General features: G+C 52.4%; 3 protein-coding genes across 9 annotated transcripts; all 3 read left to right on the forward strand.

Moving 5' to 3' along the window:
- Window positions 1–221: 221 nt before the first annotated feature.
- ACBD4 (acyl-CoA binding domain containing 4) lies at window positions 222–7,636 on the forward strand. 6 transcript variants are annotated; one of them, XM_059908080.1, is made up of 12 exons: window positions 231–463; window positions 1,270–1,347; window positions 1,452–1,560; window positions 1,743–1,872; window positions 2,130–2,250; window positions 2,322–2,406; window positions 2,686–2,806; window positions 3,029–3,115; window positions 3,437–3,507; window positions 3,601–3,673; window positions 4,391–4,530; window positions 6,940–7,636. In XM_059908080.1, the coding sequence occupies exons 4-12, from the start codon at window positions 1,785–1,787 to the stop codon at window positions 7,060–7,062; spliced, it is 909 nt and encodes a 302-aa protein (XP_059764063.1). In that variant the 5' UTR covers window positions 231–463; window positions 1,270–1,347; window positions 1,452–1,560; window positions 1,743–1,784; the 3' UTR covers window positions 7,063–7,636. The 6 variants fall into 6 exon arrangements, with proteins under 6 accessions (XP_059764059.1, XP_059764058.1, XP_059764060.1 ...); XM_059908075.1 differs by having other exon boundaries at window positions 223–463; window positions 2,307–2,806; window positions 3,598–3,673; XM_059908077.1 differs by having other exon boundaries at window positions 223–463; window positions 2,307–2,806.
- A 4,118-nt stretch (window positions 7,637–11,754) lies between these two features.
- On the forward strand, window positions 11,755–15,309 carry HEXIM1 (HEXIM P-TEFb complex subunit 1). Its single transcript, XM_059908083.1, has one exon. It carries the CDS (start codon window positions 12,387–12,389, stop codon window positions 13,428–13,430), a length of 1,044 nt encoding a protein of 347 aa, XP_059764066.1. The 5' UTR covers window positions 11,755–12,386; the 3' UTR covers window positions 13,431–15,309.
- A 4,500-nt stretch (window positions 15,310–19,809) lies between these two features.
- HEXIM2 (HEXIM P-TEFb complex subunit 2) lies at window positions 19,810–25,170 on the forward strand. 2 transcript variants are annotated; one of them, XM_059908081.1, is made up of 3 exons: window positions 19,810–20,141; window positions 21,644–21,757; window positions 24,172–25,170. In XM_059908081.1, exons 1-3 carry the CDS (start codon window positions 19,845–19,847, stop codon window positions 24,958–24,960), a joined length of 1,200 nt encoding a protein of 399 aa, XP_059764064.1. In that variant the 5' UTR covers window positions 19,810–19,844; the 3' UTR covers window positions 24,961–25,170. The 2 variants fall into 2 exon arrangements, with proteins under 2 accessions (XP_059764064.1, XP_059764065.1); XM_059908082.1 differs by having other exon boundaries at window positions 21,647–21,757.
- Window positions 25,171–27,165: the final 1,995 nt, after the last annotated feature.

Raw genomic sequence — 27,165 nt, forward strand, 5'->3', positions numbered from 1 at the left:
ACTCAGTGTGGACTCAGGACCCCTCTCCACCCTCCTCCTCCCCGTCCCACCCGAGGCCTCAGAAGGAAGCCAGACGGGGATAGGGTCCGCGGGTCGGATCGTCCTGGGCCTAGGGTCCGCGGGCCCGGAAAGCCCCGGGAGCTTAGCCGGGCGGCAGGGCAGCCCGAACCGGAGGGGTGGGGGGTGGGGGGAGAAGTGGGAACTGACTGGAGGTGGGGAGGGAGGAAGGCTCTGGCCATGACGCCATAGGATTAACCCTCTCCCCGCCCGGCCAGTTGCAGTCCCCAAAGGGGTAGAAGACTGCAAGCTGACTGGTCTGGAGAGGATGGGGTGGCGCTAAGCCTGGAGACCCCGGCAGAATCTGTGGTTGGAGGCTTGGACAGGTTGGCACCCCCGCCGGGCCTTTGATCGTCCTGGGACGGCCACCGCACGCTGCGTAGATGTCCTTGGCATCAACTTGCGGGTGAGCGTCGAGTGCGGGTTCCGGTGACCGTGTCATGCGTACACTTACTACATAAGACACCACCAGCGTATTTGTGCGCGAGGGGTGGGATATGTGCGTCTTCTGCAGCAAGTGCCCTGGGTCGGGGGCGGAGAGCTGGGTGCACACCGCCACTCGGCGGCGGCCGGGAGTGTGTCATCCCAAAGATAAAGCTTAGTTTCTCAGGACCTAGATTTGCCACCTACTGCTCTACTCCATTCTCAGATATCCCGGACCCAGAGATTCCGTCTGTGCTGGCTGGCGTCTCCACGCCTCTCTGGATATTCTTTCTAAATATTTAGCCTTCTCCTCTGTACTTTTAATCCTGCAATTCCTTCCTCCAGAAATGACCTTCCTCATTCTTCTCCTGGCTTACTCTTAAGGCTCCCAAAACTCAGCTCCAGTGTCCCTCCTTTAGAACCCCTGACCTCAGAACATGATTCCCCTTTTTATCCCCAGAGCCTGTTAAGTGTCTGGAGAGCTGAGTTGCGTGGCTCGAATCTGCGGGACCTGGGTTCAGCTGACTAAGCGGGTTTCCACCAGAGGGGGCGCAAGAGACAGCGTCATTTCACGGTGTCCACCAGGGGGCGCTTCCGCCTGCCTCTGGCGGTCCAGGGTTGAGGAACCAACCCGCGGATTTGCCCCGCCTGATTGGGAGAGGCACCGCTAAACTATTTGCATAATCTCGAAAGGGCCGCGTTGAGTGGTCGAGGTGTAGACGAAATCTGAAACGGGCTCTCTCATTGGCTTAAACTTTCCCCCTTGCTCCGCGTCCCCATCCGGGCCAGACCCGTCCAGGAGGTCAATCGGAAGCCTCCGGCTAGTGGCGAGAGGGAACCCAGGTGTCCGGGCAGTGGGCGCTGAGGGTGAGTGCCGGGCGGCCGGGCAGCTGAGCCGGGGTATGGGGGGCCGGGGTGGGAGGATGTTTGCCCCGCCCTGACTCCTCTCGGCTTGGGGTTCTCCTGTCTAGGAGTTGGAGATGTGCATCTAGAGAGGCACCGCGACCCTTGCCACCTGTCTCTCCACCCACACACCGAGATCCTCTCCACCCATCCTGGCCCCACCCACGCTGCCTTGGGGTAGGAAAAGGAGTCTCCTCAGTCGCAGCTTCTGACCTCCCGGGGTGTCTCACTCAGGCCTCTAAAGAGCTTAGTTTGCTCCTCTGGAAAATGGACCAGTGGCTTACAGAGGCGTGTGCCAGGGAGGAGTTGGGGGCGGGGGGCGGCCTGGAGCCTGCTCACACACAGGCTTGTTCTTGCAGAGTCGCTCAAAAGTAGGGCCCCAAGGCTCAGAGCAGCTGGGTATGGGTACCGAAAATGAAAGTCCAGAGCCGGACTGCCAGAAACAGTTCCAGGCCGCAGTCAGCGTCATTCAGAACCTGCCTAAGAACGGTGAGGGCATGGCGACCCGCATTTGGGGGTCAAGACGACTGGGGTCCGCCTCCCAGGAGGCTTTGATCCTGGCAGTTTTTACAGACAATCCCTGCCTGAGTTGTCCTGGGGGTCCCCTCTGCCACCTGCCCCTGTCCAGCTGCCCTGGGAGGGACCCCTCACCATCTCTGCCCTCCCCAAGGGTGGTTCTCCCCCCACCTCCATCCTCTTTGAGCTGGGAGTGATGCTCTCTCCTCCACTTCCCAACCCCTGCCCAGGCTCTTACCGCCCCTCCTATAAAGAGATGCTGCGATTCTACAGCTACTACAAGCAGGCTACCATGGGGCCCTGCCTGGTCCCCCAGCCTGGGTTCTGGGACCCTATTGGACGTTATAAATGGTGAGCTCCCCATCGGCTGGGCAAACAAGCCTCAGCTGTCAACCAGCATTTCACAGCTCTCTGTCCCCCAGGGATGCCTGGAACAGCCTGGGAAAGATGAGCAGGGAGCAGGCCATGTCCGCCTACATCACTGAAATGAAGCTGGTGGCCCAGAGGGTAGGGAGAGGCTGCGGACTCCTCTCTGTGACCAAGCTCTCAGCCAGGTGGCCTGCCCCCCACCCTTCCAGTCTGACCCCCATTATGTTTCCTGCACGTTGCTACCCCTATGGGAATTACCACCTTCATGCTGTTCCCCCAGCCCTGCCTGTCTCTGGTTCCCGACTGGGCACAAGGTGGGGAGGTATGACAGGGCAGAAGCAGGGTGGAGGCAGCCCAGCTCAAGGGGGCAGTGGTGGGAGGGGCCAGCCCTTCCCCATTAGACCCCCTCCTGCACAGGTGATCGACACGGTGCCCCTGGGCGAGGTGGCAGAGGACATGTTTGGTTACTTCGAGCCCCTGTACCAGGTGATCCCTGACATGCCGAGGCCCCCCGAGACCTTCCTGAAAAGGGTCACAGGTCAGGCCCCCAGGCTGGGAGCTCCACGAGTGCTGACTGAACTGTCACGGGGGGCTGCTCAGTTGGAGGGGAGCCTGGGGGCAGAGGGCTCTAGGTGATGTCCCTGTAAGGATCGCAACCAGTGCCCCTGATGGGGTGGGTCTCAGGCAGAGTCCATGGCTAACTGGGGAGCAGGGGCCTGATGTCTTCCCAGCCCCACCTCTGGGTGTTGTGTCTCCGCAGGTTGGAAAGAGCAGGTACTGAATGGAGATGCTGAGCCTGCCCCAGAGCCTCCCTGCCTTCCCAAGGAACCAGCAACCCCAAGCCCAGGTCAGTGCCTGGGCAGGAGGGGCAGAGGCCCAAACCCAGGCCAGAGGTGGGGGGGACCTCCAGGCAGGGTGGAGGGGAGCAGGCTAGATGCCACGCTGTGCCTGTCACGCCTCATGCCCAGACACTGAGACCTCCTGTGCTCCCAAAGTCCAGGGGCAGATTCTGGGATTCCTGTTCCAGGGCCCCACCCAGGGAGCCATCTGGGCCTCTTGCGGCAGTATCTCTAGTGTGTCCTGAACAGATGCCTCTGCCTAGATGCACCCGCCTCCCCTCCCTCCGTGGCCTCCCTCTTGTCACTAACCCTACTCATCCCCTTCTCAGAGTCCCAGCCACCCAGGGACCAGGACTCTGAGGTTTTCTGTGATTCCATGGAGCAGCTGGAGCCTGAGCTGGTGAGACCCACTCCCATTGCCTCCCCTTCCCTACCCCACTGGGCCCTAGCTGCTCCCACCACCCCCCTTGGACTTTGTGACTCTTCTCAGCAGGTTTGGGCAGAGACGGGCGCCCTGGGAGGAGAGCTCAACACCAGAAACAGCACCGAGTCTCCTGCAGAGAAAGGTGAGCCCCTGCCTGACCCTTCACCCACTTCTGCCGTTCCCATGGTTCTGGTGCCCTGGGCCTTCCCCTGGCTGCCCTCATGGGGAGAGGTGAAATCCAACGCTAGGCACTGGAGAGAGCAGCCTCTGCCCAGGAAGGGTTAAAGCCAGACACTGGCCTGGATGGGCAAAGTCCCTGCCCAGCCTCCTCTCTGAGGGCCACCAGGAGTCTGTACCCTTGGCTGGCGCTGAGGAAGGGCAGCTGGGGTAGAATTCCTAGACCAGCTCTCTCACCTACACCTATGTGGCCTTGGGAGTCATCCTCTCTCTCTGGGTCTCCCATTTGGGACTCTATTAGGAGAATGAGTTCTGCCCTATCCCTTTCTAGAACTTCCAGTGTGCCACGTCCCATAAGGGGCACTTTCCTAAATATTATCTCCTTTATTCCTCAGAGCGAGCAGCCCTGTGAGGGAGATGACATAATTTTCAGTTGACCAACGAGGCTTAGAGAAGTTACTGACATGCCCAAAGTCACAGAGCTAAGTGGTAGTGCTGCTGGGATTCAAACCCCTGGCGGCCCATTACTCAGCCACATGGATGGGCTTTACAAGACTCACACTTGGTACAAGGGATCGCACTCTACTCTTACTCTTCCCTGGACCTGCCCCAGCCTGCCACCACCCTGCCCCTAGCTGAGTTGCCTCCTGAGTCCCCTTCCGTGTGTGTCTGTGCACTGCAGGGGGATTGGAAAGCACCCTGCTGGGGCCCCAGGAATTGGACACATGGCTGGTGGGGACAGTTCGGGCGCTGCAGGAGAGCATGCGGGACGTCCAGGGGAGACTGCAGAGCCTGGAGAGCATGGCTGTCCCCTGCAAGCAGGTGAGCCCCAGTCCGAAGGCCCAGGGCAAGATTGGGGCAGAACTTTGAGGGTCTCCTTTCTGGGCTCTTCATCCAGCCACTTCTGTCTTTGTCCCCACGTCTCTGCCTGCTCACACCTCTGCCTTCTCCAGAGAATGGTGTGGCTCATGGTGCAGGCAAGGAAGTCGGGGATCTGTAGTAGTGCATCCAGCCTGGAAGTGGGAGGGGCCCTCCTTTCCTGCTCTTATCTCCCTCTGCCTGAAGAGTAACTGAGGACAGATGGAATTCCAACAGTTGGAGGGGCCAGAATGTGTCTGCTCTTTGCATTGGGGCTGGGGGGGGGGGTTGTCCCTATTGCCCCTCAGTCAGGACTTCTGTTCCCAGATTTATTGTCTCGCCCTCCCCAAATTCAGCCCTTGCATCCCTCACTCCCTCCTCTCAATTTCCAGATCTGCTTGCCCCTTACACCTCTGCTTATGCAAAATAAATAACAGCAGCCATTTCTGGAACCCCAGCTGTGTGTCAAACACATTACCTGCATTATCTCATTTTATCCTCAAAACAAACCAGTGAAATAGGTTTTCTTTTCATTTCCCTTTTACTGATGAGGAAACTACAGCTCTGAAATGTTGAGTAACTTACCTGAGGGTACACAGCCTGGAAGAACCTCACAGAGCTGCTGTGAGGATTAGATGAGATAATGCATGTAGGTGCTTCCGCAGTGCCCGGGAAGGACTTCTCAAATGGGGTTCATTGTTAGATTAACATTAAGTAATGGAGCTGGGAGTGGCCGTAGGTCTGTCTCCCACCAAAGCTGGCATCCACCGCTCACTATGAGTGAGTCTGTTCTTGCGAAGCCTGGAGTGGTGGGGGCAGGGGACGGCTGAGTTCCTGGATGCGGGGGAATCACTCACGTGACCCTTCACCCCCTTGGCACAGTGGGTGTCAGCCAGGTTGGCAGGAATTCCCTCAGATCCACAGCAGCTAACCTTTCAACACTCACCCCCCCAGGGTTTTATTTATGGTTTACCTTTTACTAATTTTATATGCTGAAGATTTTAAAGGTTTCCACCCTGAGATACTTGGGTTTGCATCTCTAAAAATAAGGACATTCTACTACCTAGCAAAAACAACATTTTATCACACATGGTAATTCCTTCATATCATCAAATACACAATCCAAATTCAGATCGCCTTTTCCAGCTTCCCTGTCTGTCCAGGCCAGGAGCCTCTGTTCTTAAGACTCTGTTAGTCTAGACTAGTCCCTCTTCCTTGCTACTGACTTGAGGATGAGACTGGATAGTGGTCCTGTAGAATGTTCCACTCTTGTGGTCTGATGACAGCCTCCTGGCTAGTTTACATAACCAGATTACATCAGAGGTGAGATGTTCTTTCTTTACATCAAGGGACACATATTTGGATGTCCTACCATGAATGATTCTAGCGTGGACCACTAGCAGGGATGAAGGGGTGACAGTCTGTTCCCACCACTTGTAGCCAGGGAATGTCCAGTTCCCCATCAAGCCCATTTGACACCCAGCTTTTGACAATTGATAGATACTCCTTGCCTGGATCAATAATTTATTTACTGGTTACAAAAAAACCATGTTGACTTTTAAATTCTATGATTCCTTTAACATTTATTAGCTGTCATTTTTCTGTAGAGTTTCCCTGATCATCTAGGATTTCCCTGAAATACAGTGCCTTATGGAAGGCAGAATAAGTGCTTAATTCTTTCTCTTTAATTATCTATTTTTAGAGTAAGGAGTTGATTTAACAGCCACCTCAATGGTGATAAATTTCCACTTTCTCTTTGAGTATCATCATGAACTCACGGATTTTAAAGACTCAGTATTTCAGTCAACTGCAATCATCATTCTTTTTGATGCCCAGGCTGTCACAACTTTGGTGGGACCCTCCCTTTCAAGCTGGGTCCTATGTTCTTGTAATCTGACCTCATTAATCTTTAAAAGCTTCCTTGCTTCCTGGTACAAGACATCTCACTTTCAATTCTACCTTCCCTGCTCCAGACCTAAAATCTGCCACTTCTCCATTCAGCAGAGAATGGTATTTAGAAACTAAAATCTGAGCACCCAGGGTCCTCATTTGAAATATGTGGCACATCCTTTACAATATGGGGTGTTCGGGCCACACCAACAGGGTCACTGCTTTGTGGCCCAGAGGAGACAGCCTTGAAGCCAGTCTCTCCACTCAGCAGCCTCTCCAGCCTTCAGCCTTCTCAGCACCTTGGAGGAGGATATGGGAAAGAGTTAGGGCTCAACGTGTCAGGGACTAACTGGGAGCCCCAGTCCTCAGACTGGGGAGAGGGAGGCAGAAGCTCCCACCTGAGCTCTGCAAGCAGGTTGCGAAGGAGGGCCCAGCCTGTGCTGAGACCCGGGCTGGCTCCTGACTCTCTCCTCTTGGCGGCAGAGGCCTCCGCCCCGTGCCAGGCCTTGGCCCCTCAGGCTCTCTGCTCCCACGCTGCTCTTCTTCCTCCTGTGGCCCTTCATCGTCCAGTGGCTCTTCCGACAGTTTCGGACCCAGAAGAGGTGACTCTCAATGGACGAGTCTGCAGCCAACGGAGGAGACTCTGAGCCTTCCTAGAGTTTAGGAGAACGGCGTTAAACCCGGCTCCCACCCCCTTCCTGCCGCAATTAGTGTTTGCCTTGGCACCCCTCCCCTAATGGGGAGCCGGATAAGACCCCACTCTTCCTGCAGCTCCACAGGAACTCCCCTCCTCGCACCCCCAACCACCTCAGCCTCCCTGGGGAGGCTGCACGTGTGGTGCACGTCCACAGTTCAGGGTTGGCAGCTGATTCAGGGGCAGAGCTGCCGGGTCTCAGCCTCTGCCTTCCCCACCCTCTGGGTCACCTGACTCCTTTCCCACCCCAGCCTCTCCCCGAGGAGGCTCAGCTTGTGGGCAAGTTGGGACTTGGGCCGGGGCCTGGAAGAATGATTGGCTGGGAGGCCCGACCGAGCTGGGGAAAGGCGGAGAGAGCTAACCCCGGGGGAGGGGAGTCTGCTCCGTTTTCCTGGCCGCCCTACCCCCACATATACTCAGGACGTCTTCACTAAACATTAACTTACAAAAGAGTGTTTCACTAAATAAAATAAAACCTTCATCTTCTGCCGTCTGGGCTGCCACGGATTGAGGCGGGAAGCGGGGTCCGGGGCGCGTGAGCCCCAAGTCCCTTCCCTGCCCCTCCCCCGCTGCCCGTGGACGGCCCCGAGAGGCCAGCGGTTGGCGTCCCAGAAGAAGCATTTCCCCGCTCCCCGGGCCAGTGGAGGCAACAGCCCAGGGTCTGGAACGGAGGCGGAGGAGATGCAGGCGGAGGGGGCGGCGGGATGCGCCGCGGTTGGGGCGGGGCCAAGGCCGAGGCCCCGCCCCCCGGCCCGTTGTGGCCAGGGGGATGGGGAACCGGCGAGCTAGGGGTGGCGGGAGGAGAGGAGCGCGGCGGGGCCCGGGCAGAGGCTCCGTCCACGCCCGAAGGGAAGGGCGGCTACTCCCTGCTCTGCGCGCCAGGCGTAGGGTCGGGGCCGAGACCCCGGCCCCAGAAGTGCTCACTGCCTCTTCCCCCTCCTCAGCTGCTCGCTCCCCGTGCCCCCTCCCGGTGACCTCCGCGCTCAGGCTTTCCCAGGGAACTTTCTGGAAGGCCAAGGCCGGCGGGAGCTTCGTTCCCGCCCCTCCCTGAGGAGTGGGGGCGGGGCCCTGCACGGGAGCCCCGGTCGGGGTAGGCCCAGTGCCGGAGTGAGCAGAGACCTCCGGGGGTCGCTGGCTGCTGCAGACTGCTGGGGCTCCGAAATTTTGAGTTAACGCGTGTGTTAAGGATGGACAACTGGAGGGCAGTGGAAGAGGGACCAAATTGATGCTGGGGATGCAGGAGTGGGGCGGAAGCCAGCTCCACCAGTTGCACATGCTAGCTGTGTGACCTGGGCAAGATTCTTAACTGCTCTGAGCCTGGGTTGCTTTGTGAAATAACGATGAAGACCTCTTCATCATAAGGCACTCCAGGGGTTTAAGTGACCAGGACAGGGGCTTCCCTGGTTGCGCAGTGGTTAAGAATCCGCCTGCCAATGCAGGGGACACAGGTTCGAGCCCTGGCGCGCCACAACTACTGAGCCTGCGCTCTAGAGCTTGCGTGCCACAACTACTGAAGCCCGCGCGCCTAGAGCCCGTGCTCTGCAATAACAGAAGACACTGCAATAAGCCCGTGCAGCGCAACGAAGAGTAGCCCCCTCTCGCCACAACCAGAGAAAGCCCGCGCACAGCCAACAAAGATCCAACGCAGCCAAAAATAAAAATAAAAATTTTTAAATAAATAAATAAATAAATGACCAGGACATGTAAAATGCCTAGCATAGAGTTAAACCTCAGCTAATATCAAGGTGCATGGCCTCCTTTCATAGAATTCTAGAATTACAAACTATCAGTCTGGCCACCCCTCCCCTAATAGGACAAATGAGTCCATATAGCTGAGCCCTGTCCAGTAGACTGAGGTTGGGCTCAGTTTACCTTCCAAACCCCCTGAGTGAGGGTACCCAGGAATCCTCAGGCGTCTGAAAATGTAACAGTTTGGAAGTCTGTGACTCCCAGTCGAGTTCTCTGCAAAGACTCTTTTCCTCGGGGAGCTCCCAGCGTGAGGGGCAGCTCTTGCTCCCGGGAAGCCTCCTGTGTGACTGATGAAGCAGCACAGAGGAGGGGCAGGCTTTTCAAATAGACCTGAGTTCTTGGAAGCCCAGGGAAAACAGGCTAGGATGTGCAACCTCAAAACACCTGGATGTGCCTCAGGGTCACTCTTGCTTGCCTCTCCCTCTGGGCATACCCATCACCACTTCCCCACAGAACCACTCCTGAGTCCCCAGACAAGTCCTGTCTTGGGATGAGATGCTTGCTCTTCATAGAATGCCCTACTTCATGCTACTCTGCCTGAAAATGCTTCATCTTTCAGAGACAGCCAAGAAGTCACCTCCTGCATGAAACCTGTCCACAATTCTCAACTCCTAAGCAACTTGGCTCACAAGATCCTACCAGGAGTTTCTTCACTTGCTTACTGTGGTTTGATGGCCTCTCTACACATTACCTGAGTAGCAAGGATGACATTTTATTCACCATTGTGCCCTTCTATCCGATGTTTGCTAAGTGAAGAAGGGCCTGGGGTACTTCCCTGGTGGTCCAGTGGTTAAGACTCCCCACTTCCACTGCAGAGGGCCAGGTTCGTTCCCTGGTTGGGGAACTGATATCCCTTATGCTGTGTAGTGCAGCCAAAAAAAAAAAAAAAAAAAAAAAGGAGGGGGGCGGAGAGGGTAAAAAAGGAGAGAGAAAAAAAAGAAAGAAATGAGGACCTGAATTAGGCTGAAGCTGCTGGGGATGAAAAGGAACCAAATCTAGCGTTCTTACGAAAAAAAAGGAATTCTGTGTTTGTGACAGAAAGAAAAATGGCACGGGGTCACACACAAAGACCTTCGCTTTAGCTGAAATTGCCACTCAGTTGTCATGTGACCTTGGACAAGTCAATTTCTGAGATTTCTTATCTCTAAAATGGAGACAATAATCCCTACCTTGCCTAACTCACTGGCCTGTGGTGGGGCAAATGGTTGTGTGTGTAAAAGAACGTTGTGCGGTGGGAAGTGGTTGGAATGTAATACACGGCAGCTGAGGAAGAAATAGTAAGAACAGTAAGAATAGAACGGGTCACTGTGCGTGTGGCAAGTGGGAGACACTGAGATTTCGGGGAGATTCTAGGCCTAAGTGATTTGGGCGGAGGGTTTGGGCTACTCCCGGCCCCTGTCCTTTGGGCGGGAGCTTGGAATCTGGAGAATTTTCACAAGGAGCCTATGTCGCCGCCCCCCTCCACCCCGCCATGAATCTGTCCCACAGTTCTGGGCCAGAATCCCCCTGCCTCCATTTCTGGGCAAGGCTTCCTCCTCACGGAAGCCTCTGGCTCTGCTTCCCTCCCGGCGTTGCCCAGCGCCCACTGACGAGGAAGAGCGTCTGTGGATGATTCCCCCTTCTCTCTCGACTAGCCAGGGTTGATTATTTCAACTCAGTATTAACTTCGAACCCCTCCCCCAACAAAGAGGCTCAGCAGCAGCCCTGGACTCTCCTGTCCGGGCTCAGGAAAATTTCCTGGTCGGTTCCCAACTGAAGAGACCAAGACGGCCCCAGAAGACCATTTTCTTCGATAGAAGCTGAGGCCCGGGGAGGGGGAAGAGGGGGCGAGGCCTTACAGGCCGGGGTCTCGGGGGAGCCCAGGGCGCACACCCGGTGCTTCCCGGCCCAGGCGAGAGCCTCGGTCACGGCCCACCATTTTGCACTGGCCCCTGGGGCGGCGGCGGCCCAGGACTACGCTGGGGCTGGGACTCGGCCACTTTCGGCCAAGGGTCCCGAGGCCAGTCCGAAGGCGGACGTCAACCGGGACTCGAACCTGCTTTCTCATTTTCCGAGGCCTAGTCCGAGGTTGCTGCCCTAACGCAGTCACACTGTCCCTTTAAGGCGGCACTTTTTATTCTTCATTTGTTTACTTCTTCATGCGCTTTTTTAAACAAAAATGCGTTCACAATATCCTTCCGCAAACGTCAAGCCCAGTCACTAACCACACACCTTAAAGACATTCCTATAATTTTAAGAATCGAGAATTATTAGCCATGGGCCAACATCTCTCTTTACAGAATTAAATCCTCGTTTACACTTTAGGGACTACTTTTTAGGAGTAAACCATTCTTGCTTTAGCTAACAAGTGTTTATGACGTTCAGAACCTTTCCGCTGAGGACAGAATACAATAGTAGCCTTTAAGACGCACCTTTTCATAAAAATATTCTGTGCGGGCCCTCATAGGCCATCGAATCTTCTCTTATTCCTGAAGCACAATGGTATGGTCCAGAACCCGCCCCATCTTCTCTGCGATCGGCCTTCCTTCCTCGGCGAGACATGTGCCTCTTGACCAATGGGCGCTCACGTTTCTCTAGCGAGGGATAAGCGATGGAAGGAGGTGGCCTGGAAGACGCCCCCGACGCGCCCTGGGATTGGCTACGTCGCACGGCGCGCGAGGACGGCGGGCCTGAAAGATGGGAACTACGACTCCCAGCTTCCTGCGATGGGGACTCCGTTACGCATGCGCGTAGGCGGGGCGCACCGTCTTCTATATAAAAGGGGCGCAGAGGGCTGGGAGGCAGCAGTTGGAAGTTGGCAGGTGGAGAGGCAGGTTGGGAGGGGAAGTTGGGGGAGGAGGCGGAAGAGGAGCTGTCGGAGGGGGGAGGAGGGAGGGAGGAAAAAGAGGAGGAGGCGGAGGAGAACTGAGCAGAGCATCGAGCCAAAGGGGAGATGAGTTTGTCTGTCCTCGGCTGAGGCTCCGGCCGGGCCTAGGGAAGTGGGAGCACGGGTTGGAGCGACACCCGTGGAAGTGGGAGGAGGTGGCTCTGGGACTTTAACCCCTTGTGGGCTCTGCGGCAGGGGATTTAACCCTTTGTGGATCCGGCCCCTCGGAGTCAGCGTCATCGGGTAGTTTTAACCCCTTCGGGGCTGGGTTTAACCCGTTGGATTTAACCTAATCTCCTTGCCCACCAACTCCTTGATCGCGGGGGCGCTCTGCGGGGAGGCTTGAGGCCCACCCCTCTGCACAATACCTACTGTTCCTGCTGCTGCACCCCCCTTGGACCCGCTAGCCGGCCGCGCTGTGGGCCCTTAACCCTTTACTGACTTGAGCGCCCCCAAATTGCAGTTGGAGTTTGCTGACAGAAGGATTGGCTGAAGGCATCACTGCAGGAATTACAGACCGAAGAGGACTGTGTTGGACATTTTTGAAAGAAAAGAAAACCTTTTTCCTTAAGGACTTACAGCCAAAATTCTTCAGACTCCGAGAAGAGGATTCTATTAGCAATGGCCGAGCCACTCTTGTCAGAGTATCAGCACCAGCCTCAAACTAGCAACTGTACAGGTGCTGCTGCTGTCCATGAAGAGCCGAACTCTGATCGCCCCCCAGGCGCGGAGGAGCGGGTGCCCGAGGAGGACAGTAGGTGGCAATCGAGAGCGTCCCCCCAGTCGGGTGGCTCTCCGGGGCAGGGCGGGGAAGGGAGCCTGGAGCTCCAGCCGCCTCCCGTGCAGACCCAGGTCTGCCCAGAATCCAGCTGTCCGGAAGCGGGTGAGAACGGCCAGAATGGGGACGACTTGTCTGCTGGCGGTGCCCCCCAGCCGGCGGCGGGAGGGGAACAGAGGCCGAAGGCCAACAAGTTGGGGGCTTCTGCCGCAGGGGGCGAGGAGGCGTGGGGACAGCAGCAGAGACAGCTGGGCAAGAAAAAACATAGGAGACGCCCCTCCAAGAAGAAGAGGCATTGGAAACCGTACTACACGCTGACCTGGGAGGAGAAGAAAAAGTTCGATGAGAAACAGAGCCTGCGAGCTTCGAGGATTCGAGCCGAGATGTTCGCCAAGGGCCAACCAGTGGCTCCCTATAACACTACGCAGTTCCTCATGGATGATCACGACCAGGAGGAGCCGGATCTTAAAACCGGCCTCTATCCCAAACGGGCCGCTGCCAAATCTGACGACACCAGCGATGAGGACTTTATGGAAGAAGCGGGCGAGGAGGATGGGGGCAGCGACGGGATGGGAGGAGACGGCAGCGAGTTTCTGCAGCGGGACTTCTCGGAGACCTACGAGCGGTACCACGCGGAGAGCCTGCAGAACATGAGCAAGCAGGAGCTCATCAAAGAGTACCTGGAGCTGGAGAAGTGCCTCTCGCGCATGGAGGACGAGAATAACCGGCTGCGGCTGGAAAGCAAGCGGCTGGGCGGCGACGACGCGCGTGTCCGGGAGCTGGAGCTGGAGCTAGACCGGCTGCGCGCCGAGAACCTCCAGCTGCTGACGGAGAACGAACTGCACCGGCAGCAGGAGCGAGCACCGCTGTCCAAGTTTGGAGACTAGACTGAAACTTTTGGGGGGGGAGGGGGGCAAAGGGGACTTTTTACAGTGACGGAATGTAACATTATATACATGTGTATATAAAACAGTGGACCTTTTTATGACACATAATCAGAAAAGAAATCCCCCCTGGCTTTGGTTGGTTTGGTAAATTTAGCTATGATGTAGCTTGTGTGCTTTCTCCTGTTCTTTAATTATGTGAAACTGAAGGGTTGCTTTTCTTGTTTTCCTTTTTAGGAGTTTTTTTCTTTTTCAATGTGTAATTTGACCAATTTATAAAGCATTTTTCTGTTAAAAATCCCCTCCTTAAATGGAGCTATAAGGTGGCCAAATCTGAGAACCATTAAATTCATTCTAGTTATAATAAATTTAATATTTGTAAATGTAATGTAGTTTCAGTGTGATTTCTAGAGCTAATTCAGAATAGTACTGATATATGTGATTGCGTTTTTGGGGGGGGGTAAAGGAATCATCTAATTTGTCCATTTTCAAAAAAACAATCTTTAATGGGAGAATTTTCAATTTGCCCAGTTTTCCCTTGAATGGGTTTTAGTGTGCTACAATACACAGTTCCGGCAAAATATAAAGATTTAATTATCTTCAATACTTAAGTATGCTTGTTTTCTAGTGCCTTGGTTTTCTTTCTTGATGCTGGAGAAATAAACCAGTGTTGGGTGTTTGGGGAGTAGAAAGTAACTACAATCAGCAGCTTAAAATTTTAATTCTGCTTCTCAATAGCCGTTCAAAAGTCTATTAACAAAAACGTAAGCCTAATTTGGCAGTTTGTCAGGTTAGACAACTGACAGCCTCATTTCATTCCTACAAGTGTGTTTTTAGTAATTCCCCTCTCCTCCCAATAAGGCTGGAAGGAGTTCTTGGATGCCTGGAAAAGGCTCTTCGTAAACCTCTTGCTTTCTTAGTGCAAGCAATGGTTGGATAAACTTGTGAGGCAGCTCTATATGTTAAAATATTCAGAGGTAGAGAATATTATATTTATAGAGGAAATGGCCATTTGGGGCATTCCAAGGACTTAACCTTAATTGTCCAATACTTAGGTGCTCCCTATACCAAAAAAAAAAAAAAAAAGGAATAGAAGCTGTCCACCTTTCCATGAGAGTCAAACTAAAATTAGAAATGCCCCCTCACTGCAAACCAAATGTAAAGCTTCTGGTTAAGGAGCTAAATTAAGTCCTTAGGGGCCAAGTGGGAACCGTGCACCTTCCCTATACAGCCGCTATTCTCCATCTCCTAAACTACTGATAGCTGCTTAGTCCTTGAGTAGTTATGCTCTTGAAAATGCAGGGAGGCCCTGGGAATTAATTTCTGCCCCCAAGTCAAAATAGTAAGAAATTGTAAGATTGTTCCCTCCTGTCACCATGATTAACCCAGCCCATCTTTACCTGCCCTGTGTCAGTGTTTCCCTAGAGCAACTGCATTGTTCAAATCACTAGCACAGGGGTTCCTTCACATGGGGCCTTAGAAACCATAGGGGGCCTTGGGCTCCATGAACCCCATGCAATTATATGTAGACTTGTATTACGTGTACATTTTTCTGGAGAGAGGGTTCGAGAGAATCATGAAATTATCAAACTCCTTGAAGGTTAAGAACCCCTGGGAATAAAACCTCCCATTGGGAAGCTTGCTTTTGCAGCTAAATGAAATAGTGGAGGTGGTGGGAATGTCAACAGTGAAATGCACCTTATGATGCATGAGGAGCATACACAAATCCATGAATCAAGGGAAATTATGGCAGTTAAGACTGACTCAGGGCCTTCAAAGCTGGACTGAGCTGGCCCTATTTTGGCAGATGGTCCACTGGAGGCGATGTATGATCAGCTTTTCCTTTGGCCTAAAAATTATATTAAAAGTCTATTTTGAAATAGTTTTTGTGTTTTTAATTTTCCTTCTGCCATGACGTCATGCAGCAGTCCCAGAAGCAGCAACACTGCCCTCTGCCTTTACAGTGCACAGCAGAAGCCTCATTTTGACTGAACTATATAGGTTGCAGCAGTGATGACCTCTGATTTCAGAACCTCTTCTTACTTAACAAGATGGATTTAAATATAACCATCTTGTTTCCCCGACTATTAGAAAGACTCTTAGTGCATTTATCATCAGGAAAAAAGTGTAAATTTTAGGAGACATTCAATCCAGTCTTGAAAAATATATATTTAGTTTTAAGTAACTGTCATAAATTACTCTGATTTACCTTGAGATATGCAACTTTCTGTCTGAATTTTGCTTTCAAAGGCACCGACATTTTACTGCGTTTATTGCATTTATGTTCTTAGAATGATGAGATTTGTGCAAAATTTCAGTTTTCTATCAACAGTTTCTAGATTGAAACACTTGACTAACATATTGCTCTAAGGGCAGAGAGAAAAGACTCTGAATTACCTATACTAACAGGATCATGACAAATGATCCTCAAGTCCACTCTAGCCTTTCACTAAAGGCTTTTCTGCTAAACATTTTAAATGAGCTGCTCCAAAGATCATGCTTACACATTAGCAATTTCAGTTCTCTTTCTTATACTGGGGCCTGGATATCCAGCCAGGGTAAAGCACTTCCCAAATTTTGGAGACAGCTGGCTGGACTGCTTAATCCTCCTTTGAGTAAGGAAAACTTTTCTTGGGCTAGCCTATAACCTAAAGTGGCCCTCAAGAGACAGAGCCCTTTAGATTTCAGTTTGCAGGGGAACAAGCCAAGGAGCTCCAGATTGGTTTAGTTCTGAAAAATGGACTAGGTATCTCTAAAGAGAGGAAACATTATAAAATTAGACCAGACTAGGAGTCAAAAACCAGGCTCCTAGTTATACCTTTGACAAATACTAGCAGTACAACCCTGGACACATCTCTTAAACTCTCTGAGCCTCATTCTTCATCAGCAAAATGGGGCCGTGCCTGCTTCACGTAACTGCTGTTAAGTATTAAAGGAGACAGAATGAAAATAGGCTATCCAAAAGTAAGGTACCATTGGTATTATTACTGGTTCTTTATAAGACCAGAGCAGATGCCCATTTGATCAGTATTTTAATTTTCACTTTGTCCAGAGTAAAATAAAAATCCTTTGCTTGGGGAAATATAAATAAATATACTTTACCCCAGTGACTTCAAAAGTGAGAGAAATCAAAGAAGGAATCTACAGAAATAAACAAAATCCACAACTAAATAGTCTACCTTCAGAAAACCACTGTTTAGTCAAATATTAGATAATGTACTACAGGTGTCCCCCTGTCCACTTACACCACCAGCAGGAAACAAGTATTCACAACAGTGTGACAGAAAAGCTGGCTAGAGTTAAATAGCACTGTACTTGTACCTAAGTACACCTGAGTTTGTGAGTTTTTTTAAATGATTTTTCACATTTCTCAAGCAAGATTATTGGAATAAAATTCCACTATCCTTTCTCATGTAAAGTGTAAATGGTTGTTGCTAGAAAAAAAAACTAATTTTTAAAAGTAAGTGTCAAATTCAGGCCCTGAAGAGTGGGATCTGCTGACCAAAGGGTAATAGTCATACTCTGTAAGTAAGACAAAATATATGGTCTAGGAGGCGAAGATTCACTATTTGGCCAATTTCTGCCAGTTGTCTTTGAATGCTGGAAAGCATACAACCTCATTTCATTTCTTGTTGAAAAAACAAAGGCTGGTTTTAGACAGATCAATACAGCACCAAGAGCAGTTACATTTGGCTTAAAATTTTCCAAAAAGAGCAAAAATTCAGAAGAGTGTTGTAAACCCTCATCTGAAGGCACATTCTATTTGATACATCCACTGACTGTGTGTGAAGTGTTAAAAAGCCCTGGATCTACGGTGAGCAAAAAGGATATTCCTGAAGGAAAATGTGGGAGTTGTAGAGTGTTCCATGCAGAAGAATTTGAGAAAATGACAGCATCACTGCTCTCGTAAACCACTGAGTAGAATTTGTCCTAGACTCCAGAGCGTCAGAGGAGATTAATTTGAAGTTCTGAAGTCGGCTTTAAGCACGCAATTCTGCATACCTGGATAACTCCAGGACAACTTTCAGCAAAGGCAGAAGACCAACCAGAGGATGGAAGGGAATGTCTAGGAGGTTAGTTCTACCCTCCTCTCTGGGTCTTACTAAAAGTGCATTTAAAACGGCAAACATTTGAATTTAAAAAGAGAAAAGACAGAGAAGAGGATGGTGAGGGCTAAACAAAGTAAAAAACTAACTGGAAATCACATAGTTCAGAAGCAAGTATCTTCATCCTGAAGAGGAGGACTGCTGCAAAGAATTACTCCTACCTCTGTCAATGAATGCTGCTCACACATGGCCACTACTCCCAGGAGGTGGCCATCAGGCAAACGTAAAACATCCAGGACTTGCGGTAACAACTGCTTGGTACCCTGAGACTGACCCTCGTTCAACCTATTTGGATGGCCCATGGCAACCAAGGCCACACTTTGGTAAGGCAGGCCTCCCAACTGCCCCAAATAACCTTTGAAGCAGAAGTCCTAAAGTTCCCAAGTAAAGTTAGAGCAAGTAAATGTTTACATAGCCACTGAAGAGTAGTTACTCAAGGTATTTATGAGGGAGGCTGCATTGATACCATTTTCAAATTAGGAAACTGAGGCATATAGGGTTTGTAGAATTTGTCATAAACCACAAAGCAACTCATCTGAAAGAGGAGAACTGAGGAGGAAGTTGAAGGTCTAGTTGAAAGTTAGACGCACAATAGACTCAGCAACAAAATGGCCAGTTTGGCCTCATCTTCAGGATTTGGCCTCTAGCCAAGCCAACCAAACCTGTGGTAGCACACACAGAAATAGAACTTGGAGTTCCTAACTTCCAGTGCTGTGTTTTGCTCAGTAGATAACCAAGGGACCATTGATTAACTGATTTTACTCCCAACTTTTCTTATCAAGGAATGGAAAAGCTTACGGGTCAACCTTAAATATGATAAGCTTTCATCTTTAAAAATGAGTACCAAATTTCTGCACCTGGTACAGTGTTCTCCACTTAGTAGCTTCCAAAGGTTTAACTAGATTACTCCACAATGGAGGATGAATCACAGTCTGAGATCCTCCGCCATTAAATTCTTGACAGAGGAACCACAAAGATAATCTTTAAAGCCCCTTTCAGCTATAACTATTTAACTCCTACCAAGTTAGTGTCAGCTTTTCCTAACTGGCATATTCTCTTGATCTGAACAACAGTGTGAAGTGAACATGACATAAGCCAAGTCAACCCACAGCATGAATCAAGTGTCCTGAAGCTTTATTTAGGATAAGTGGTTCAAATTTTAGATTAACCTGAGTCAAAGGTGATCGTATTTTTGCAATCCAGTTCTAAGACTTTCTCTGAGAACATTTTGGGGGCAAAGGGAGAAAACAGTTAAAGCTATGGAACTGTCACTCTTACAACTTAAAAAAAAAAAAAAAATCACTTTATTAATAGGAGGAACAGGGCTTCAGTTCCGAAGAAACTTTGCTATTAAGGCCAAATGCTTAGGAACGATTTGACCATCTGTAATCAGCAATGAGACGCATCACAAGGTACCCTCTAAGATAAAGCTCACCGCCCACTCTCCTAATTCCGAGTCTACCTAGGCATAATTGCAAGTGACCTTTTAGCAACATTAAGCTACTCCTGACCTATGAATCTCTCTGAATTTAGATTTCAAGCAGTAAGAAACAAAATGGTTTCATCTGCAATTCAAGAAAAGAATTTCACATCAAACTTCAGTCCTTAAGAAGCTGCTACAGCTATAAGGTTGAGTGTTTATTTTTCTCGAAGTAGGTTTCCCCTGCTCCCCCAAACGCCACATATATGAAGTAGCTCAAAACTGCAATTTCTATTTTGGTGGCCATCTGGGATCCACAGAAGTGACTTTCAATTACTTGGAATTTCAAAATAGAGGTTCCCTAGTAACAATGCACCAGTGGCAAAATACTCCCCCATTTTGTTTCGTCTGTGGGAGAAAAGTTCTTTAAACTGGAAAGAATTTGTAGCCTTATAAAGACTACATTGGAATTAGTTCGTTTTTTCCTTTAGGAGGCCGGCCATCTCCAAAAGTTTTGGTAAAAGTTATGGCTCAGATTTCAAAATGCAAACAGATGTTCCTGAAGCATCCGAAATGGGCCACTCCATGTTTATTCCCAGAACCGTGGCGACTCCAAGTTGTTTTGTGTCCCAACTCTGCAAAGGGCAAAAGCCCAAACCCCTTTGGTGTCAAACTTTAAGAGAAGTGGAACAGCACACTTTTGGAGTTTCCCAAAGCGGCTGGCGACGTGCGAGATCAGGTCGTTCTGAGAACCGGGGCTGGACAGGAGAGATCTCGAGGGCAAGAGCGCTCAGAGATTTCCACGTGCCCCGATCTAGCTGGTCCCTGGGGAGAATTAGTGGTTGCTACAGTAGGAAGAAGGCTGTTCCTGTTCACAGCCCTGGCCGCGGGATGGCCTTGGTGTACGGGGGGAGATGGTGGGTGCACCTGGCTCTCTGCCCTCGGAACCTCCAGCTGACTGCCACGCCAGAGGGGCGCGCGGCCGGAGCTGCGACCTCCACCCGCCCCCGCGGCGCCCATAGAAGTGGGGGTTCCCGCTACGCCGGGCCTCGCCGCTATACCCAGGCCGCATGGGGGTGGGGAAAGAACTCAGCGGAGCTCGGCCTCAGGATCTGCGCCCCCGTGGAAAGAGCAGAGGGGAGTCATTTCACCCGGTCTCTCCTCAGCTGGGGTCTCGGGAAATACGCGGTAATTACCCAAGAACCCCGCCCTCTGTGAGAGGCGAGGCTGCGGGGCTGCCGGGATGGTTTGAGGACCGGGCCCAGCCAGAGAGACTCCAACCTTCACCCCCCCGCGGTCCCCGGTCCCACCCCCCGCCGTCTCCCGGCGCCGCCACTTCAGGCAGCCCACTCGGCCCGGCCTCTCCCCGCGCCCGGACCACCCCCCATGGGGTGCTCTCACTGCGCAGCGAGTCCCTCCGCTGCCTCCTCCCAGCCCAAAATGGCGGCGGCGGCCACCGATCCTTCTCGTCGCCTTCCTCTAGGGCCGAGGATCCCTCCGCGTCCAAGCCCCTCCCCTCTCAGCCGGATCTGTTTTCTGCCCAGTAAAGATTAACGCCATCAATGAACTCTTTAATTGAGCTCGGATAGGCGGATCGACTTGTGCTTCCGCACAGCTAATCGTTGACGAAAAAGGGAATATTGGCAGGCGAGTGGGCCAATCAAAGGAGGCATCGGTGAGCGCGGGACGCCGCTCGCGCAAGGGTAGATGGGTTTTAGAGTTTTCTGTGTGCTTGTTGACGTTACGGGCTCTTGATCCGCCTTCCCCAGCTAGAAGAACTACAATCCCCAGCAGGCACCGCGCTGCCAGGCCGGGGTTGGGGGGCCTCCCCCCAAACCTCAGTGCCTGAGCGGCTTGACCAGAGCTGCAGCAACTGCAGCAAGAGGTAGGGCTGAGGCGTTGGGAATTGCACAGACAGGCGGTCGCACAGAAAGACACACAGATGTAGTCCTGTGCATAGCCCCTGACAGCAAATAGGTCAGTTCCGCCTTTGCAAAATCTCCTTCCCGGATCATTTCCCCTCTTCCAAGGAATCCTTCCTTATCCCTGTTGGGTTTCCCTCCCAGCTGCCTGTAGTGCGAAGACTTCTCCTTACCCTTTCCTCCGTTTCCCATCCTGAGAAGAAGGAGGGAGGCAGGCCAGGCCCTGTAGATGAAAAGGCCTCAGCCCCAGGCTGGGCCCAGTCGTGTTTTTTGAGATGTTGACTTCTGGAGCCCAGCCTGGGGAGGAGGTGGGGGCCTGCAGTCAAGGTTGGGGCCTCTGGAGGCAGTGGGGAAAGGACTCCTCCTCGGGCTTGTCGGAGCCACCGACCCACTCCACTCCCAGCCTGACCAGGTCATTGCTGTGTCTTCGCCTCCCCAGGCAGTCTTTTCCCCTCTTTGGGGAACAAAGCTTAGGCCTAGCTTCCTAACTGCCAGCCTGCCTCAGTGAGTTTCAGGAGAAGAGTATAGGATCTAAGCCCTGGCCTGGGGCCTGAGGAACAGGACTGGGAAGATGGCCCCTTAATCCCCATTTGACCCCTTGCTGGCTGGAGGTGTGAAAACCAGGCTGGAGGCGGCCCTTCATTTGAAAATGAGGGTGTGCAGGTCTGGTGCTACAAAATGGCTGCTGCTGCCTTGGTAAAAATTTGCTGGGTAGCCAGAGTCTTCCTGAAAATTCTCCCTCGGGACTTAGGTTTCTATTATTTAAAGCAGGTGTCACTAGTTAAAAGGCATCTGCTGAAAGATTTGGAACAGAAGAAGGTGGCTACTCCAAACCAGACCAACTGTAACACAGAGTCACCAGCAGCCCTGGAGGAGGCTAAGGTAAGCCCCACTCTCCCAACCACCTGAGTGCCCTGAACACGGGTCCTGCCAACTGGGATCCTGGCTTCTTGTCTCAGATGTGTTAGTGGATTTGGAAAACCAGTATTTTTAAATGAGTCCCCACTATGCGCTGAGCAATATGGCAGATGTTAATTCTGCGCTATCTCATGAAATCCTAGTAGCCATTCAGGGTAGAAATTACTATTTCCATTTCAAAGAAGCTGATGTTCTGAGAGCTGACATGCCTTTTCTAGAATCATGCAGCCAGCAAGCAGAAGACCCAGGGTTTAAACTTAGCGTCTTGAACAACAGAACCCTGCCTTGCATTTTTGTCTAGGCTGAGAACCAAGTCTGAAGCAGGGAGAAGAGTTTGAGCCATCGGTTCATAATTTAGGATGGAGGTTAGGGGGTAGGAAATCACCCAGGAGAGAGGGGAGAGACAGATTGTATCAGGCCCTCAGAGAACATCACCTTCTGATCTGGCAACAGGAGCCCAAACCCTCCCACCCTGTGCTCTCTCTCACTGGCCCCCACCTTGCCCATTCTTCTCCCTTAGTCCACAACTCCCTATAGGTAAGGGGGGAACTCTAGTCCTCTGATCCACCCTACCTAGCTACTTCCAGTAAATTTTCCAGATTTATTTAACTTGGAGTTCATGGCATGTCAGGGCCTGAAGGTTCAGAGAGGGCAAATGACTCACCCGGGATCACACAGCTTATCTGCAATAGTGGTAATGGTGGAAAGGGGACAAGCCTTCAGGAGGGAGGCAGCATGTGGGGCTGAGGGGCAGGGCTGGCTTGGGTGGGGGGAAAGATCATGGGGGACATTCGCTGAGGGCTGGGAACGGGTGAATGATGTGCGCACCGAAGCGAGACCCCCTGCCTCGGACTTCCCAGCGGCCTTGCCTCTTCCTGGGTGGGGCAGAAGGTCTCCTCAGTTGGCGCAAGACACTGGTGGAGACAAGGCCTGTCACTCTTGATTGTATTGTTACTTTATGACATTCTCCCTGCAGGTAAAGTAACAATACAACACAACAAACAACACACATGTACACACACTCCAACGTACCCCATCCCAAATTATGAAGAGAACTTTGGGGTCTCCAAAACGCACATTAACACACCTCCAACTCTTACAGGGCTGCATACACCCCTCAGTACACTCCCTACACTCGTGTAGACCCATGCTCAGATGTCTCTGAACCGTGTTGAACATTATAAAACACTGTGCCAGTGGTGGTGGTTATTATTAGAATTCCCCAAACCACAAACTTCCAGCAATTCATTCTCCTCCCCCAGACTCAGTACTCCCACCCTCACCACGGCAGAGATAAACAGATGCCCTGAACACACGCACTCTTGACAGAATCCTTTCCGCCTCTTAGATAAGGTGTAGAATTCTCTGGGCTACAGACTGGAGATTGGCTCTTCCTCTCCCTAGTGCTTTCCTGCCCCTCATGTAGAAGAGTGATACCAACTTGTGCCTGGAATAATTACACTCCATTCACCCTAGAATGACAGAAGCGAGAGTCTCATGTTCCAGTATCTTTTGGATCCCCCCCACTTCTGGGCTTATGTCATTTAACATATATTTATTGAACACTCACCTTGGGCCATGCTTAGCGACACAGTGGTGAGCTGAACAGACAGGACACATTCTTCTAGGAGAAAGACAAGTGGTAAATGGTAATGCGCTAAATGCTAAGTGGGACATTAACTGTCACATGACAAGGAGTCACTGGGAAGGGGAATGGGGGCTACTTAGATAGGGTGGTCAGGGAGGGCCTCCCTGAAGAGCTGACATTGGAACTTAACCCTAAAGGATGAAAAAGAATCAGCTACGCAAGTAGCTGGAAGCAGGATTGGCAACATGATTTGTGGGGTCAGTGCAAAGGGCTCTTAATTCAAAAATTACTAAGACGTTCAAGACAGTGACAGCAGAGCATTAAGCAAAGCATGGGGCTTTTCTGAATGGGGGCCTCTGTGGGACTGTACAGGTCACTTGCAAGGAAACCAGCTCTGTCTGAAAGATAAGCTTTCTAGGAAGAGGGAAGAGCAAGTGCCATTTGAGCTTCTGATCAACCAATAATACATCAGGAGCCACTTCCCATCCCATTTGAAAGAGTATTTATTGAATGTCTACTCTGTGCCAGGTGCTGTTCCAGGCATTGAAATTACAGAGTGAAATACACAGGCAAGATTCTGGCTCTCACCATGAGTTTGCTTGGGGAGGGTTGGGGGACAGACAGTAGACAGGTAAGCCCAGAAACAGACAAATGGTTGTAGAAGGTGTGAGGCTAGAGAGGGACCAGGTGAGCTGGGTGCGGGCAGGTCGGCTTCAGGCTGGGTGAACAGAGGATTCTACCATGGGATGGGCCATCTGTGATCTGTCCTCCTTTTTTCCTCTCTCTTTAGATCTCTCGTGTTCCTGGGAGCCCCAAAACATCCCCTGAGCCTCATGACCCTGGAGGTTCCCTGCCCCTGACACCCCGGATGGAGAGCCACTCAGAGGAGGAAGATCCTCCTGGCAGTGGCCTAGGCTGGAACGGTAGGGGTCCCCGGGCCCAGAGCCCAGGGAGCTGCTCAGTGGAGGCCGTACTGGCACGGAAGAAGCACCGCCGGCGGCCTTCAAAGCGCAAGCGGCACTGGCGGCCCTACCTGGAGCTGAGCTGGGCCGAGAAGCAACAGCGGGATGAGAGGCAGAGCCAGCGGGCCTCCCGGGTCCGAGAGGAGATGTTCGCCAAAGGCCAGCCCGTGGCACCCTACAATACCACCCAGTTCCTGATGAACGACAGAGACCCCGAGGAGCCCAACCTGGATGTGCCCCAAGGGGCCTCCCACCCAGGCTCCAGTGGGGAGAGTGAGGCCGGGGACAGCGACTTGAGGGGCCGAGCTCATGGGGAGTTCCAGCAGAGGGATTTCTCCGAGGCCTATGAGCGCTATCACACTGAGAGCCTGCAGGGCCGCAGCAAGCAGGAGCTGGTGCGCGACTACCTGGATCTGGAGAGGCGGCTGTCACAGGCCGAGGAGGAGACGAGGAGGCTGCAGCAGCTGCAGGGGTGCACCAGCCAGCGGCCCTGTCGCCAGGTGGAGGAGCTGGCCGCCGAGGTAGAGAGGCTCCGGACGGAGAACCAGCGGCTTCGGCAGGAGAACGAGATGTGGAACCGAGAAGGCGGCCGCCGTGGTGGGGAGCCTGGCACCTAGGGGTGCCCCCCCATCCAGGCTGACCCAAGGAGAAGGTCCTGTTTTGTACACACTCAGGCCAGCCGAGTCTCAAGGAGGCAGGGCTCAGCACCCCTGCGCCCCCTGAGAACAGCTAATTTAGGTTCCGGCTTCCATCTTGTCATTTCCACAGTTTGTTCTTTGATGTCATCTTATTTTTCACAAAGGAATTAAATGATTTTGGTGAGATCACATGGGAGTGGCTAGCATTGATTTCACTAGGGCTGCTCTGAGAATCAAAGCACTTCCATCGCAGAGAGGCCTGGGGCTGCCCCCAGCCTGGGAGGACAGCAGACCCCTGCATTGGGGGCTTCTCAGCGTCTCCAGAATGTCTGAAATCTGCTCTGTGTATCTGGGGGCCATCAGACTGCTCTGAAGGTTTTAGAGAGGGGAAGGCAGAGGCGGGAGGGGTCTCAGTCAGGAGTCACCAGGTTCAGCCAGAGCCTGACTTAAGATGCAAGATTGCTGTGAGGAGCTGGGAACTTCCCCTGGAGGAGAGAGGGCTAGGCTCAAGTCCAGGGGTTTCTTCAGGGTTTGTTCCCAGGCTCCCTGTATTTTCTCCTATCCTCCCCGCAGTGTAGAGGGCTGGGCTAGACAAGGTGCCTTGTGTCTCTTTGTGCTTGACAGCCTCCCCACCCGCCCCCCATCTCCCAGCTGGGGGTTGGGCAGGAGGTTAGTTGTCAGGTTTGCCCCCTGACCTCCTAGAAGAGCACTTACAAGTAAGCGCTCAAGGGGAGTTTTCTCCTGATGGAAAATAAGCCCAAGGCTGGCTGGACAGGGGACCGCTCCTTAGCAGAGCTGGAGGCTTGGCTTTCGAGGTGCCTGCCGTGCGTGTGCATCCTGCTCCTTTTAGCCTAATCACCTGTGTGGTTAATTCCCTCTGAGGTGAGCCCCTCACCTGTCTGTCTGATAGAGAGCTGAGTCAGCCCGGATATTGCCACCAACACACCAGCAGTCTTGGGCTCTGAAGCGAGCTCACACACCCCTCACACTCAGACCCACCTCTCCCCAGACACCTTGTCTCTTGTTCTTGTGGCTGCAGAGTGACAGGCTGCGGTGGTGGAGGGGAAGTTAGTCAACTCACCAATGAGCCTGTATTGGCTCTGCCACCGTGCACAGGGAGGGGCAGAGGCCTGGCGGGCCCAGCCTAACCTCCGTTCCAGGAAAGCTCATCTTGACAGGCCACACTGGGCGAGAGAAGGGCTCAGGCCTGGGAGCTGCTGGGATGGAAATGTTGAAAAATCCTGTGTGTTGCTAGGACAACTTTCATTTCTGCCCTGTCACACCCAGACCTCTCCAGCGTCTTCTACAACGAAGTAAGGCCAGAACAGATTCTAGGAAGGGATGGGTTTTAAGAAAGCAAAATCTCCCATCTTTGGGGTCTCCCCCAACCCAACCCTGGCTGGGAGTCCTAGCCCCCTCCCCTTTGATCCCAGACACCTCTGTCAGGAAGGGCTAGAGGAATGATTGTCCCCACTTTGCAGATGGAAAACCCAAGGCTCAGAGAGGAAGCGGCTTTTGGATTCCAGGAAAGCTGGCCTTAGGCCAGCCTTCCCCTGTGGGGTGCTAGCCAGGGAACTGAAGGCCCCTGGGCAGGGCGCAGGCAGCCTCCCAGCTGCTGCATTCCTCAGCATGGAGCTGGAGGGAGAGGGGAGGGCCAGGGCCAGGACAAGCTTGTTTACCAGGAGGCCTCTGTGTGTGTGTGTGTGTGTAAGTGTGTAAAAGTAACTAGGAGGGGAGAGAAGATTCCAGAGGGCTGCTGGAGTGTGGGGGAGGGGTATGGGTGCAGTGTCGAGGGAGAGGGTGCTGGAGGTGTGTCCAGGAGGTGGCTTGGGCAGCATGTCCCTGAGCAGGCAGGAGCTGCACACGGGGGAGGGGACAGGTGAGGAGCTTGGCCTTTCTTGGCCAAGGAGCTGAGGAGCCTGGAGACAGGAAAGCTGCTGCAACCCCAACAGACACACACACACACACACACACACACACACACACACACACAATGGCTGAAGGGCTCTGGGTCAGGGTCACACTGAGATGGGTTAATTTTCCCAAGGCTGGTGGGCCCAGGATGGGTCAAGAAAACAGAGGAGAAAAACAAAACCAAAAACAAAACCAGAGGAGAAGGGTGTGGGATGGGAGAGTGTCAGGAGGGGCTGAGAGGGATCAGTGAAGAGTCAGTGTCACCTCCTT

The sequence above is a fragment of the Balaenoptera ricei genome, chromosome 20 (genome assembly GCF_028023285.1).
Source record: "Balaenoptera ricei isolate mBalRic1 chromosome 20, mBalRic1.hap2, whole genome shotgun sequence".
Classification (NCBI taxonomy): Eukaryota; Metazoa; Chordata; class Mammalia; order Artiodactyla; family Balaenopteridae; genus Balaenoptera; species Balaenoptera ricei.